Raw genomic sequence first — 15,050 nt, 5'->3', positions numbered from 1 at the left:
AGAAAAGTGATGTGTGGGAGTTAGGAAGGGTACTTTCCTATTGGTTGAAACCTTAGTGGGTACGTACATCCTAGAGAAAGTTAACGAAAAGTCTTGTAGTGGTCTTCTGGTCATACACCAAGGAAGACCAGATGGAGATATTCATCCCCCGAGGATGGGGAATGAAGTCACTTCTCGTCGAAAAAGTGTACAACCTCTACAGAGTGAAAATTGTCGTGACAGCCATACTCACAGTTAAGAGCGGCATGGACCCCCACACAATTAGATGAGATATGTATTTGTTGGTGATTATGGGTTTGGTATGATTATCCTTATTTACAAGAAAATTATGAGTGGAAATAAATGAATTTCAAATAAAAGCTTTTTTAGCAAAGAACCAAGTTTAGCCTTTCCTGATCAACCTACATGACATCTTTTCCATACTTGTTGAATACCAAAAGTACTTGCTTTACATAATATTTCTCAACTAAAGGAAGTGTATGGGTGTACGCTGATGAGCACGGTGGCGAAGTCTAGACTCATGGTCTTCTCGATCTATGCCTGTGGAGGCCACTAGATTCGTTGATATAAATAGTCGTTGTTAAGGTTATAATTTTACAATATTTTAAAAACACTTCACCTCCTCGACCTTCTTCCTCCCTTTTTCATTTTAAATTTATCTAATGCTCTCTATTGTTAAAACGAGTTTTCATGTTCACTCCCTTCTTGAAACTCTTAGTTCTAGGCATCACGTTCTTCAAGTAAAGGGAAACTTTTATCAGCAAGATCTCCAAGAATGAAGTGTTGCACCTTCCAGGCTTAAAAAGTCTTTAAGGACGTGCACCCCTCGGTAGTGGCAGGTATAGGAGTTTTCCATGAGCCTCTATCGCTAGCTAGACAAACGATGCTAGGGTTGAATGCTATTGTTTTTCCTAAGAACCTAATTAAGCATAGACAAATGTTTCAGCTGACTTCCCTTTAATGAAACCAGTTCGATTCAGATCAATTAGCGCTGGAATTTTCCCTATGAAGCCTATTTGTCATGTATAATCATAAATCGTGCCAATACCTTTTTTCTAGATCTAAAAATTTAATAAAACCATACTTTTTGTTGAAGCTTCCAAACAAAATCCGACGAAATTTGGCCAAAAGTACATGAACTTAGTAATTTCGAGAGTGTGACTTCAAAAAATTCGAATACCAAAGTTGAAAACATTGTATATATTCCGGTAACACTATATGTATAGTTCTTACACAAATGACTTGTTAGTACTACTATTACATTTCCATCTTTTTCTCTACATACATAAGCAATTACGCGTTGAACTCCTTTTATCTGCACTAATCTTAATTACTTTTGTCTGTTCGTCTGCCTCATCTCCTTCTAATAAACAAGTAGTAGCAGGCCGGATGCATATGTATAGGACGTTCATCGATCACTAGCTGCTATCTAGTAGCATTTGAGGGTGCTGTTATCGTCGACTCTCCTGGGCACGCCTTCTATGAGGCATGGCACCGGCGGCACCGTGGGCGTGGCGGTGCTGCCGTACACGTTCCAGCAGAAGGGGTTGTCGATGGTACTGTCGCCGGACGCGGGGAGAAGCTCGACGTCGGAGAGCGTGATGTTGGTGCACGGCACGGCGTCGCTGCATCCGAAGTGGATGGGCGTGGTGCGCGGGTCGTAGGTGCCCCGGATGCCGGCGTAGGAGACGCCGGAGACGAAGACCGCGGAGGTGGCGTTGTCGCAGCTCTTGGAGAGGCAGTAGTACTGGTCGATGATGATGGGGTTGCGCACGGCGTCCATGCGCACGTTCTCGAAGGAGACGGAGGAGACGGCGCCGGAGCCGCCCTGCCACGTCTTGATCCGGACGCCGTTGTCCGAGTGGCGGATGACCGCGTTGCGCACCGTGACGTTTGCCACGCACGCCCGCGAGCCCTGCTTGCCCAGGCTCCCGATGCTGATGCCGTGGCCGCCGGGCCCGCAGGTGACGTTCTCGACGTGCATGTTGCGGGTGCCGGCGCCGATGGAGACGCAGTCGTCGCCGTTGGAGACGGCGGTGTTGGTGATGAGGACGTCCTCGGTGTTCTCGACGTGGATGCCGTCCGTGTTGGGGCTCAGCGCCGGGGAGCTGATGGACAGGCCGCTGGCGACCACGCCGCAGCAGCTGTCGAACCGGATGTGGAACTCGGGGCTGTTCTGCACCTTGAGGCCTTGTACCGTCACGTTGTTGGTCATGAAAAACCTCAGCGCCTGACGATGATGGATGTTGCCATGAGCATGGGACCAGTAGTACACCAAGTGGCGGTTAATTATAGTGCGGTTAAGGCCTTGTTCGTTTCTGCCGGATTGATGAGTTGGAACGATTCCTGACCGGATTGTTTCTCTAATTTATATAAACTTTGATTAGCTGGAACGATTCCGGGTGCAATCCAACGGAAACGAACAAGGCCTAAAAGTCGTTAATTAGTTGAGAGCCACTTACCACTGGGCTGTCGCAGGATGCACCGTGGCCGCTTGATCCACCCTGGCCCTTGTGAGACTTGCAGGGGAGCTCCCACCACTTCTGGCCCCTGCCGTCGATGAGGCCGGCGCCCTGCAGCGACATGCCGTGGGCCTGGTAGAACAGCAGCCAGTTGCGCTTGCTGTTGGCCGGCCACGTGTCGGGGTCGCTCGGCGCCACGATCGCCCCGTCGAGCTGCACATAGACACGATAGGACGACGCCATTGGGATCAGCAAGTCTGAGCGATGCCGTACATACATGCACGTACTACGTGCCTCTCCAAGTCAAGGCCATCAAGTCCACATTTTTAATTTCTCCACGGCGGCGGGCGCTACTGCTACCAACCTGAATCGTGACGCTCCCCTGGCACGGGCCGGTGAAGACGGTGGTGTGCACGAGAAACGAGTACCCGGCGGCGGCGAGCACGACGCTGTCCCCGTCGTCCTGGCACGCGGTGTCCCACGCGGTCTTGAGGGCGTCGGTGTCGTCCGTCACGCCGTCCCCGACGGCGCCGAAGTCCTTGACGACGTCGTACATGGTGCCGGCTGCCGCGGGGGCCGGCGCTGGCTCCGGCGCGGCGCCAGGCGTCGGGTAGCCGCTCGAGTCCGACGGCGGCGGGGAGACGGGGGGTAGCCGCCTCCCGCTCGCTGGGCCCGGAGCGTGGGCGGACGGTGGGTGCGCGGTGTTGTGCTTTGTGTGCGTGGTGTGGTGGTAGTGGTAGTGGCGGCCGCCCTGGACGCCTCCGCAGAGGAAGGTCGAGGAGACGGCGAGCGAAAGAAGCAGAACAATGGCGGTCCTGACGACGGTGAACTCCATTATATTAACAGGGCAGCGAGTGTGCTACGGCTGGTCACGGGGATCTGGCAAGCTATAGCAAACGAGCTAGCTAGCTAGCTAGACTGCTGGTGCCGGAGATGCAGTGGTTGGGTTGGAGATGGTGGCGAGTGCGAGCAAACGGATTTATAGGTGGCGCGCGCGAGAGGCCGAGGCCGAGGCCGAGAGCACGGGGGCGCTGTGCGCGGGAACAGAGAACAGGAGGGGGAGGAGGGCGGTGTGGTGGTGCTGGCGGTAGTGGAGGCCTCACCAGCAGAGACTTGTTCTGTGGCTGCTCTTGGCCATCCGCGCCGAAGGGCGGCGTCCCGGTTTTTCTAATGGCGGTGACCGACCGAGCGCTCCACCGGTGGCCACGGGCCACGGCCGGCCCCCCTAGCTTTTCAGCGCAGTGTGGTCGAGCGTGCGTGCGCTGGTGCACGAGCGCGGGCGCACACGTACGGCCACGAGAAGAAAGACTGCCAAAAGAAGAACGAAAGGAGGGCGCGGCGAAGACGAGACACGATGAGTCCCATTTGGAGTGTACGTGGTCGTCGTCGCCGGCCGGCCAGATCGCTACGAATATTCAAGCCATGCATCAGTCACTCGTGCCTGCTTGATCGTTTCTGTTAGGTGCTACGTATACCACTGCCGGCCGGCGCGTGCGTGCGTGCGTGCTGGCTGTGTATGTCGCTGCCGTTGCGTCACGTTTCTTGATGTTATGTGTTGCTGCCTGCACCCCTACGCGTGTCTGCCCCGATCGCTTTCGAGGCATGCATGCATCGGCATCGGACATGTTGAACTCAGATCTTCCTTCTTCAGGCCGAGTCCAGGCACTGTATTTTTGTTGCTTCAAAGGAAAGAACAGGTCTACGAGAAGTCGATATGGCCGGACATGATATGGACCTCAGCTCGCGGCGTGATTGGCCCAGCTCCATGCGTGCACTCTCGTGGTCATAGATTGCTGCTGATGCTGAGTGCTGCACGGATGTGTGAGCAATCTTGATAGCGCCACCACTATCCACACTAGAGCGAGCTCTCTCGGAAAGTTACTCGCTAGGTGGTGCTTTCCTTTATATATACACACCACGTTACACCAAATCGTTATTTCGTGGTTGTCAAATTTACGGCATTAAAAAAACACGTACGCACAGCGCAATGCAATACGCAAGCTTTCAACCATCGTGTCTCCGATATGGCGGTCTATGCATGGCTCTTTACTATGTTAGCTACAAAAAACTCATGACATACATACATATACTCTATTTGTCATATAAGATGATGATTTACTCGGCATTCGGTTTTTTTAAACTTCGGTTTGGTTTTCGGTTTTTTAAAATACTTTGGTTTTTTCACACATAGAAACGATCGATTTTCTAGAAAATAAAAAATAGAGAAGTTCGGTTTCAGTTTTTGCTTCGGTTTTCGGTATACTCAAGAAGGTTATAAGGCAACACATACACCAAGTTTATATGATATTTTAAAAAGTAAGACTTATAGGTACAAGGATTAAAAATACATCAATACATCAAATACAAATAAGTGAACAACAATTTAATTGCATCACACGTCTAGTTTACATAATTGTCGGCGTTTCGACCCCGGGGGGTCCCTGGACCGACGAGTAAATTGTCGCTGCGTGTCCCAGCCCAGATGGGTCGGCGCGAGACGGAACACAAGGGGGAAACAATAAGGGGAACCGCGGCTCGTGTTGTCCTGCGCCCAGGACGGATGCGCTTGTAGTAGGGGGTTACAAGCGTTCGCGAGGGAGAGGGAGAGAGCCTGCTCGCCAGCCCGTCCTCCCGCGCGGCCACCTTTCTTCGTACGAGGGCCCTGGACCTTCCTTTTATAGAGGTAAGGAGAGGGCCCAGGTGTACAATGGGGTGTAGCAGTGTGCTAACGTGTCCGGCAGAGAGGAGCCAGAGTCCTATGTACATGCCGACGTGGCTGTCGGAGGTGTTGGTGCCCTGTTCATGTGATGTCGTGGTCGTCGGAGGAGCGCTTAAACCCTGTAGAAGCACAGCTGTCGGGGCTGTTGGGACCTTGCTGACGTCTCCTTCTTTCCGTAGGGGGCTGAGAACCACCGTCGTCATGGAGCACGCGGGGTGTCATCATTACTTGTTTTACCGGGGCGTGCCAGATGGGACGCCGGTCTTGTTCCCCGTAGCCTGAGCTAGCTAGGGGTAGGGTAATGGTGTACCCCCCTATGACGTGGTCGGTCCGAGCCCAAGGTCGGGCGAGGCGGAGGCTCCTCCGAGGTCGAGGCTGAGTCCGAGCCCTGGGGTCGGGCGAGGCGGAGATCGTCGTCCGGGGTCGAGGCTGAGTCCGAGCCCTGGGGTCGGGCGAGGCGGAGACCGTCGTCCGAGGTCGAGGTTGAGTCCGAGCCCTGGGGTCGGGCGAGGCGGAGACCGTCGTCCGAGGTCGAGGTTGAGTCCGAGCCCTGGGGCCGGGCGAGGCGGAGCTTCCTATGGCGCCCGAGGCTGGACTTGGCTGGTGTCAGCCTCACCCTGGCAGGTGGCACAGCAGTCGGAGCAGTGCAGGCGGCGCTGTTTTCCTGTCAGGTCAGTTAGTGGGGGGGGGGGGCGAAGTGACTGCGGTCACTTCGACCTTGTCGACTGAGGAGCGCGCGTCAGGATAAGGTGTCAGGCGATCCTTGCATTGAATGCTCCTACGATGCGGTCGTTTGGCGCGGCGATCTGGCCAAGGTTGCTTCACTGCGAAGCCTGCCCGAGCTGGGCCTCGGGCGAGTCGAAGGTGCACCCGTTACTTGGGGATGCTCTCGGGCGAGGCGTGAATCTGCCTTGGTCTACTGCTCCTGCCCGAGGCTGGGCTCGGGCGAGGCGAGATCGTGTCCCTTGAGTGGACGGAGCCTTGACCTGAATTGCGCCCATCAGGCCTTTGCAGCTTTGTGCTAATGGTGCTTACCAGCCGAGTTTAGGAGTCTTGGGGGTACCCCTAATTATGGTCCCCGACAGTAGCCCCCGAGCCTCAAAGGGAGTGTTGGTACTCGCTTGGAGGCTTTGTCGCACTTTTTTGCAAGGGGACCGGCCTTTCTCGGTGACACTTCGTTCCGATGGGTGCGCACGAGCGCACCCGCCGGGTGTAGCCCCCGAAGCCTCGGAGGAGTGGTTTGACTCCTCTGAGGTCTTAGTGCCTTTCGTGATGCCTCGGCCGGTCTGGTTGTTCCCTCATGCGATCTGATCGTAGTCCGGGTGCATGGTCAGGTTCCGAGTTCTTGGGCTGGTATGTTGACGCTGTCAACGGTTTGGCCGGAGCCGGGTTCGCGAGAGCAGCCCCCGAGCCTCTGCACAGGGCAAGAGGACGGTCAGGGACTGACTCAGCTTTTTTCATACGCCCCTTCGTCGCCTTTCTGCAAGGAGGAGGGGGGCGGAAGCGCCATGTTGCCCTCGGAGGGCGCCGAACATGGTGTCTCTAGTGAGTTGCTAACGGGTGATCCGAGTGGACGCCCATGCCCCGTTCGATAAGGGTCGGCTAGTGGCCCAGAGGCACGCTCCAAAAGTACCTGCAGGTGATTTGCCGGACCCGGTCCCGTTTGATAGGGTCCAAGGGCTCGATGCCTCCCTCTGATGGGATTCCGTTACAGAATCACTCCTGCTGGTCTCGGAAATGTCCTAGGGTACCTCGGGAGCATAGCCCGAGCCTCAGCCATGTATCGGACGTACCCAGAGTCATCCCTCGCTCTGCGTGTTCTGAGGCGGCTGTCGAACCCTTCGGGGGCCAGCCTACGAACCCCTGATCAGTAGTGGGCACAGAGCCCGAGTGGCCTGAGCCGGCTGTCGAGCCCTTCGGAGGGGCCAGCCTTCGAATCACTGACCAGTAGTGGGCGCGGAGCCCGAGTGCTCTGAGGTGGCTGTCGAACCCTTCCGAGGGGCCAGCCTTCGAACCTCTGATCAGTAGGAGGGCTCGAGGCCCGCTTCCTTCGCAGAGAAGGATCCCTTTCGGAGTATCCCCTTTCCCGGTCCCTGTAGCAAGAGAGAGAAAGGGGAAGAGGAAAAGGATACGAAATTGAACGACGTGGTGCACCTTTTTTTTGACGTGGTCATTATGGCGGAGGTGAAGCGTCGCCCGCCCTGCCGTGGAGTCAATGCGACGGGACGAGTGGTTCGCGGGGCAGCCGTTGTGCATGCGCGAGCCGTTCGAGGAACGGAACATGGGCGCGTCGTCTTCACGCCGTGGGAGAGGGCTCTCCTGCTGCTCCAGGAGGGGACGTGAGCCTGCAGACGATTTGACCGCCGCTTCCGCTCGCCTGCTGCCGCCATTACTGACGGCCCACTTCTGGCCATATCGACCATCGCGCCTTCCCCCGCGGCTGACTGACCTGTGACTGGCGTGTTTGGCTGGCACTGTTGGTCCATGCGTAGTGCTGACATCTTCCTTCGAGGTGGAGATCCTTCGCCCGTGTTGCCGTCCGAGGCCGGGTCAGATTCCGCCGAAGGTGGAGACGATGCCGAGGGTGCTGCTGCTCTCCCTATTGATGTCTGAACCTGCAGGAACAGTTTGTCTGTAGTGTGCGTATGTTTTTTGCGGCCACCGAGGCCCAAACATGTCATTGTCGTGTTATAAAGCTGCGTTTCTTTTCCTCTTGTTTTGAGTACCAGGACTTGCTTGTCGGTAGCAGAATCGTTTTTCCGAGCGAGAGTTACTTATCGCGGAAGGTGATGAGTGAGGTATCCATATCCCGGAGGCGCAGGAGTCCCTCAGCTCGGTCGACCTTCGCCGCTTACGTGTACTCTTGCTCGTCCGCGAGATTCTGTTATCGATATAGTCGAGAAGGCACGAAAAATCGTTTCAGCGGAGAAGTTTTCGAGCGTTAAGACTTGTTCGGTTAGCAGAATCGCTTATCCGAGCGTGAGTTACTTATCGCAGAAGGTGATGAGTGAGGTATCCGTACCCGGAGTCATAGGAGTCCCTCGGCTCGGTCGGCCTTGCCGCTTACGTGTACTCCGTCGTTTTCAGGATCCCAATATCGACATATTCGAAAAGCGCGAAAGATGTTCTGGCCGAAAGACTTTTTTCGAGGAAAATTTTGACGCAGAGGGGGTTCCCCCCTTCTAGCCCCCGAGGGAGGGTCGGGCTTTGCCGAGGCAAGGCTGAACCTTCCTTGATGGTTAGACTTTACTTGTGTATGTAAACGAGGTATATGAACGACTTGAAAACATCTTAAGGGTAGAAGCGACGTAGCTGTCGGATGTTCCAAGCGTTGCTGTAGACCTTGCCTTGACTGCTGGCCAGCTTGTATGTTCCGGGCTTCAAAATCTTGGCGATGATGAATGACCCTTCCTAGGGAGGTGTGAGCTTGTGGCGCCCTCGGGCGTCTTGTCGTAGCCGAAGCACCAAGTCGCCCACCTGGAGGTCTTTGGACCGAACCCCTCGGGCGTGGTAGCGTCGTAGGGACTGCTGATACCGCGTCGAGTGTAGTAAAGCCATGTCCCGAGCCTCTTCTAGCTGGTCCAGTGAGTCTTCTCGGTTGGTCTGGTTGCTTCGGGCGTCGTATGCCCTCATCCTCGGGGAGCCATATTCTAAGTCTATGGGCAAGATAGCCTCAGCCCCATAGACTAGAAAAAACGGCGTGAAGCCCGTGGCTCGGCTTGGCGTCGCCCTCAGACTCCAGACCACCGAGGGGAGTTCCTTCATCCATCGCCTACCGAACTTGTTGAGGTCATTGTAGATCCTTGGCTTGAGTCCCTATAGAATCATGCCGTTGGCACGCTCTACCTGCCCATTCGTCATGGGGTGAGCTACGGCGGCCCAGTCCACCCAGATGTGGTGGTCCTCACAGAAGTCCAGGAACTTCCTGCCGGTGAACTGGGTGCCGTTGTCGGTGATGATGGAGTTCGGGACTCCAAAGCGATGGATGATGTTGGTGAACAACGCCACCGCCTGTTCGGACCTGATGCTGTTTAGGGGTCGGACCTCAATCCACTTGGAGAATTTGTCGATAGCGACCAGCAGGTGCGTGAAGCCCCGGGTGCCTTCTGCAAGGGACCGACGAGGTCCAGACCCCACACAGCAAACGACCAGGTGATGGGTATTGTTTGCAGAGCCTGAGCGGGCAGGTGGGTCTGCCTTGCGTAGAATTGACACCCTTGGCAGGTGCGTACAATCCTAGTGGCGTCGGCCACCGCGGTTGGCCAGTAGAAACCTTGTCGGAAGGCGTTTCCAACAAGGGCTCGAGGCGCTGCGTGGTGACCGCAAGCCCCCGAGTGTATTTCTTGCAATAACTCCTGACCTTTGGCGATGGATATGCATCGCTGGAGGATGCCTGAGGGGCTGCGGTGGTAGAGCTCCTTTCCGTCACCCAGCAAGACGAATGACTTGGCGCGCCGCGCCAATCGCCGAGCCTTGGTTCCGTCGAGGGGTAGCTCTCCTCGGTGGAGATATTGCAGGTATGGGGTCTGCCAGTTTCGATTAGGCGGGACCCCATTCTGCTCCTCCTCGACGCGCAGTGCCTCACCCTTGGCGGTCGAGGGTGCCTCGGGCAGGGCCGAGGGTGACTCGGGTAGGGCCGAGGCCTTCTTGGGCTCGGGCGTGTCGTCGGTCTTGACGGAGGGTTGATGTACGTCTCGAGAGAAGACGTCCGGGGGGACCATTGTCCGCCCCGAGGCTATTTTAGCCAGCTCGTCCGCAGTCTCGTTGTACCGTCGGGCGACGTGGTTGAGCTTGAGCCCGTAGAACTTGTCTTCCAGGCGTCGAACCTCGCCGCAGTAGGCTTCCATCTTCGGGTCGCGGCAGTGGGAGTTCTTCATGACTTGGTCGATGACAAGCTACGAGTCGCCACGAGCGTCGAGGCACCGAACCCCTAGCTCGATGGCGATGCGCAACCCGTTAACCAGAGCCTCATACTCGGCCACGTTGTTGGACGCCTGGAAATGGAGGCGCAGCATGTAGCGGAGGTGCTTCCCGAGGGGTGAGATGAAGAGCAGGCCCGCGCCCGCTCCTGTTTTCATCAGCAACCCGTCGAAAAACATGGTCTAGAGTTCCGGTTGGATCGGAGCTGCTGGAAGCTGGGTGTCGCCCCATTCTGCCATGAAATCCGCTAAGACTTGGGACTTGATGGCCTTCCGAGGGCCGAACGAGATTGTCTCGCCCATGATCTCCACTGCCCACTTTGCAATCCTACCCGAGGCCTCTCGGCACTGGATGATCTCCCCAGGGGGAAGGATGACACCACAGTCACCGGATGAGACTCGAAGTAGTGTCGCAACTTTCGCCGCGTCAAAATTACCGCGTACAGTAGCTTCTGAATTTGCGGGTAGCGGATTTTGGTCTCGGACAGTACCTCACTGATGAAGTAGACCGGCCTCTGGACGAGCAATGCATGCCCTTCTTCTCATCTCTCGACTACGATCGCGGCGCTGACCACCTGAGTGGTTGCGGCTACGTAGATCAGGAGAGCTTCTCCTGCAGCGGGGGCACCAGGATGGGCGTGCTTGTAAGGAGCGCCTTTAAGTTCCCGAGGGCTTCCTCGGCCTCGGGGTCCAAGTGAAGCGCTCGGTCTTCCTTAAGAGGCGGTACAGGGGCAGGCCTCTTTCGCCGAGGCGCGAGATGAAGCGGCTCAAAGCCGCAAGGCATCCCATGACCCTCTGTACTCCTTTCAAGTCCTTGATAGGCCCCATGTTGGTGACGGCCGCGATTTTCTTCGGGTTGGCCTCGATGCCCCGCTCGGAGATGATGAACCCCAAGAGCATGCCTCGGGGGACTCCGAAGACATACTTCTCGGGATTGAGTTTTACGCCTTTCGCTTTGAGACACTTGAATGTCGTTTCAAGGTCAGAGAGGAGGTCAGAGGCTTTCCTCGTCTTGACTGCGATGTCATCGACGTAAGCCTCGACCGTTCGGCCAATGTGCTGTCCGAACACGTGGTTCATGCACCTTTGGTATGTCACGCCTGCATTCCTTAAACCGAATGGCATAGTAATATAGCAGTACATGCCAAAGGGTGTGATGAAAGAAGTCGCGAGCTGGTCGGACTCTTTCATCCTGATTTGGTGATACCCTGAGTAGGCATCAAGGAATGACAGGGTTTCGCACCCAGCAGTGGAATCCACGATTTGATCGATGCGAGGCAGAGGGTAGGGAACCTTCGGACATGCTTTGTTTAGACCAGTGTAGTCTACACACATCCGCCATTTCCCACCTTTCTTCTTCACAAGCACAGGGTTGGCTAGCCATTCGGGATGGAATACCTCTTTGATGAACCCTGCAGCCATCAGCTTGTGGATCTCCTCGCCTATGGCTCTGCGCTTTTCTTCGTCGAATCGACGCAGAGGCTGCTTCACGGGTCGGGCTCCAGCTCGGATATCCAGCGAGTGCTCGGCGACATCCCTCGGTATGCCAGGCATGTCTTAGGGACTCCACGCAAAAACCTCGGCGTTTGCGCGGAGAAAGTCGACGAGCACTGCTTCCTATTTGGGGTCGAGCTTGGAGCCGATCCGGACTTGCTTGGAGGCGTCGTTGTTGGGGTCGAGAGGGACAGACTTAACCGCCTCTGCTGGCTCGAAGTTGCCGGCGTGGCGTTTCGCATCTGGCACCTCCTTGGAGAGGCTCTCCAGGTCGGCGATGAGGGCATCGGACTCGGCGAGGGCCTCAGCATACTCCACACACTCCATGTCGCATTCGTACACGTGTCGGTATGTGGATCCGACGGTGATGACACCGTTAGGGCCCGTCATCTTGAGCTTGAGGTAGGTGTAGTTGGGGACGACCATGAACTTGGCGTAGCATGGTCTCCCCAGCACTGCGTGGTAGGTTCCTCGGAACCCGACCACCTCGAACGTGAGGGTTTCCTTTCGGAAGTTGGAGGGAGTCCCGAAGCAGACGAGCAGATCGAGTTGCCCAAGGGGTTGGACGCGCTTCCCGGGGATGATCCCGTGAAAGGGCGCCGCACCGGCCCGGATCGTGGACAAATCGATCTGCAAGAGCTCGAGGGTCTCGGCGTAGATGATGTTGAGGCTGCTGCCTCCGTCCATGAGGACCTTGGTAAGCCTGACGTTGCCGATGACGGGATCGACAACGAGCGGGTACTTCCCCGGGCTCGGCACATGGTCGGGGTGGTCGCCTTGGTCGAAGGTGATGGGCTTGTCGAACCAGTCTAGGTAGACTGGCACCGCCACCTTCACCGAGCAGACCTCCCGGCGCTCCTGCTTGCGGTGCCGAGCCAAGGCGTTCGCCACCTACCCACCGTAGATCATGAAGCAGTCGTGGATCTCGGGGAACTCCTCTGCCTTGTGGCCTTCCTTCTTGTCGTTGTCGTGGGCTTTGCCACCTTCCGCCGGTGGCCCGGCCTTGTGGAAGTAGCGCCGAAGCATGACACACTCCTCAAGGGTGTGCTTGACGGGACCCTGATGATAGGGGCACAACTCCTTGAGCATCTTGTCGAACAGGTTGGCCCCTCCGGGAGGCTTCCTGGGGTTCCTGTGTTCGGCAGCGGCGACAAGATCTGCGTCGGCGGCGGCGCGTTTCGTTTGCGACTTCTTCTTGCCCTTCTTCTTCGTGCTGTGCTGAGCGGACGCCTCGGGGACATCTTCCTGCTGGCATCCCTGAGGCTGCTTGTCCTTCTGGAAGATGGCCTCAACCGCCTCCTGGCTAGAGGCGAACTTGGTGGCGATGTCCATCAGCTCGCTCGCCCTGATGGGAGTCTTGCGACCCAGCTTGCTCACCAGGTCGCGGCAAGTGGTGCCGGCGAGGAACGTGCCGATGACATCTGAGTCGGTGATGTTGGGCAGCTCGGTGCGCTGCTTTGAAAATCGCCGGATGTAGTCCCGCAGGGATTCTCCCGGCTACCAGTGGCAGCTTCGTAGATCCCAGGAGTTCCCAGGGCGCACATATGTGCCCTGGAAGTTTCTGGCGAAGGCTTTGACCAGGTCGTCCCAGTTGGAGATCTGCGCAGGAGGCAGATGCTCGAGCCAGGCTTGGGCGGCATCGGAGAGGAACAGAGGGAGGTTGCGGATGATGAGGTTGTCATCGTCCGTTCCACCCAGCTGGCAGGCCAGCCGGTAGTCCGCGAGCCACAGTTCCGGCCTTGTTTCCCTCGAGTACTTGGTGATGGTAGTCGGGGTCCAGATATGGGTCGGGAACGGCGCCCATCATATGGCCTGGCTGAAAGCTTGCGGACCAGGTGGTTCGGGCGAGGGGCTCCGATCCTCCCCGCTGTCGTAGCGTCCCCCACACCTGGGGTGGTAGCCTCGGCGCACCTTCTCGTCGAGGTGGGCTCGACAGTCGCGGCGATGGTGCTCGTTGCCGAGGCAACCCGGGGCCGCAGGCACTGTGTCCCGCGTGTGCCCGGTGTGGACCGAGGCTTTCCGCATGAATCGGGAAGTCGCGGCGCGATGCTCCGAGGGGTACCCCTGCCTTCGGGAGGCAGAGCTTTCGGCCCGTCGGACCGCGACATCCTCCAGGAGATTCTTGAGTTCTCCCTGGATACGCCGCCCCTCGGTGGTGGATGGTTCCTGCATCGCTCGGAGTAGTATTGCTGCTGCAGCCAGGTTCTGGCCGACCCTACTGGAAGCCGGGGCAGCCTTGCCCTGGCATCATCAGCGATGCGGTGTTGGACGTCCTGGGGCAGATGACGCGCTTCCCTGACTGGTGCTCGGCCTGCCCACTCCTGCCCGATGTTCTGCCGGAGCTGCACAAGTTGTCCTGCTTCCTCGTCGAGCCTAGCCTGCATCTCGCGGATTTGCTCGAGCTGTGCGTTCTAACCCCCCGCAGGGACTGGGACCACAGCTAGCTCCCGAAGGATGTCAATGCGAGGCACAGGCCTAGGGGGATCGCCGTCCTCCAGCATACCAAGGTGGTTGCCTTCGTCGAGACCCCCTAGATCGACGTGGAAACATTCGCGACTTGGGCCACAGTCCTCGTCGCCGAGGCTGTGGCTATCATCGGAGCAATCGGAGAGGTAGTAGTCACACGCGGTCATGAAGTCCCGCATGGCACTAGGATTCTCGAGCCCGGAGAAATCCCAACCATAGTCGGGCTCGTCATCTTCCTCGGAACCCAGGGGCCCGTAGGTCGAGACGACCGTCAATCGGTCCCAGGTTGACCACATATGATACCCCGGAAGGTTTGGATATGCCTTTATGAAAGCGTCCACCGAAGCGGGGTCGCTTGGTGGGTCGAAGCTGAATCTAAGATGGTGACGGACGGTACCTTTTGATCGACAGATGGTGACGGAGTCGCGTCAAGGACAGACTGCACCGTTATCTCAGGTACGAGGCTAACGCCCAGCAGGTCCTTCGCGAGCGTGCTGGCGTCATCCGTCCGCTTAGGGTTGGCGTGTTGCGGGGAAACGACGCCCGTCTTCGTCTCAGACGCGAGGTCGACGCCTGACGTGTCCCCCGCTGGGGCGCCGGCATCGTCGACTCGCTCGACAGCCGACGAGGTGCCGCCTCCTGCTTGGCCATGGTTGCCCCGCCTCCTCCTCCGTCGGCGGGGAAGGTGACGGGACAGACCCGGATGCTTCTCTTCCGCCACGCGGGGAAGACGTCGTCGATTCCGCCGCCGGCGGGCGGGCTGACGGCTGCCATTGTCGTTGTCACGCGGCAGAGGATGGAGTACCATGTCGTAGCTGCCGTCAAGGGACATGAGCTCGAGACTCCCAAAATGGAGCAGCGTCCCGGGCTGGAGAGGTTGCTGGAGACTACCCATCTGGAGCTTGATGGAAAGCTGTTCGTCAACACGCAGCAGGCCCCTACCTGGCGCGCCAACTGTCGGCGTTTCGACCCCGGGGGGTCCCTGGACCG

General features: G+C 57.4%; 1 protein-coding gene across 1 annotated transcript; it reads right to left on the bottom strand.

The window, feature by feature from the left end:
• Positions 1-1,175: 1,175 nt before the first annotated feature.
• Positions 1,176-3,598, bottom strand: LOC103635045 (polygalacturonase At1g48100). Its single transcript, XM_008657596.3, has 3 exons — positions 2,827-3,598; positions 2,463-2,675; positions 1,176-2,230 (listed from the first exon to the last, which is right to left on the bottom strand). Exons 1-3 carry the CDS (start codon positions 3,295-3,297, stop codon positions 1,430-1,432), a joined length of 1,485 nt encoding a protein of 494 aa, XP_008655818.1. The 5' UTR covers positions 3,298-3,598; the 3' UTR covers positions 1,176-1,429.
• Positions 3,599-15,050: the final 11,452 nt, after the last annotated feature.

Source organism: Zea mays, chromosome 8 (assembly GCF_902167145.1).
Source record: "Zea mays cultivar B73 chromosome 8, Zm-B73-REFERENCE-NAM-5.0, whole genome shotgun sequence".
Taxonomy (NCBI): Eukaryota; Viridiplantae; Streptophyta; class Magnoliopsida; order Poales; family Poaceae; genus Zea; species Zea mays.
The sequence above is the reverse complement of the archived record's forward strand: the minus strand, read 5'-3'. Positions and strand labels throughout refer to the sequence as shown.

Coding starts and splice junctions, on each gene's coding strand:
- LOC103635045 (XM_008657596.3), bottom strand. CDS start 3,297: ATGGAGTTCACCGTCGTCAGGACCGCCATTGTTCTGCTTCTTTCGCTC. Junction 2,676..2,826: donor AGGGGAGCGTCACGATTCAG/GTTGGTAGCAGT, acceptor GTCTATGTGCAG/CTCGACGGGGCGATCGTGGC. Junction 2,231..2,462: donor CATCCTGCGACAGCCCAGTG/GTAAGTGGCTCT, acceptor CATCATCGTCAG/GCGCTGAGGTTTTTCATGAC.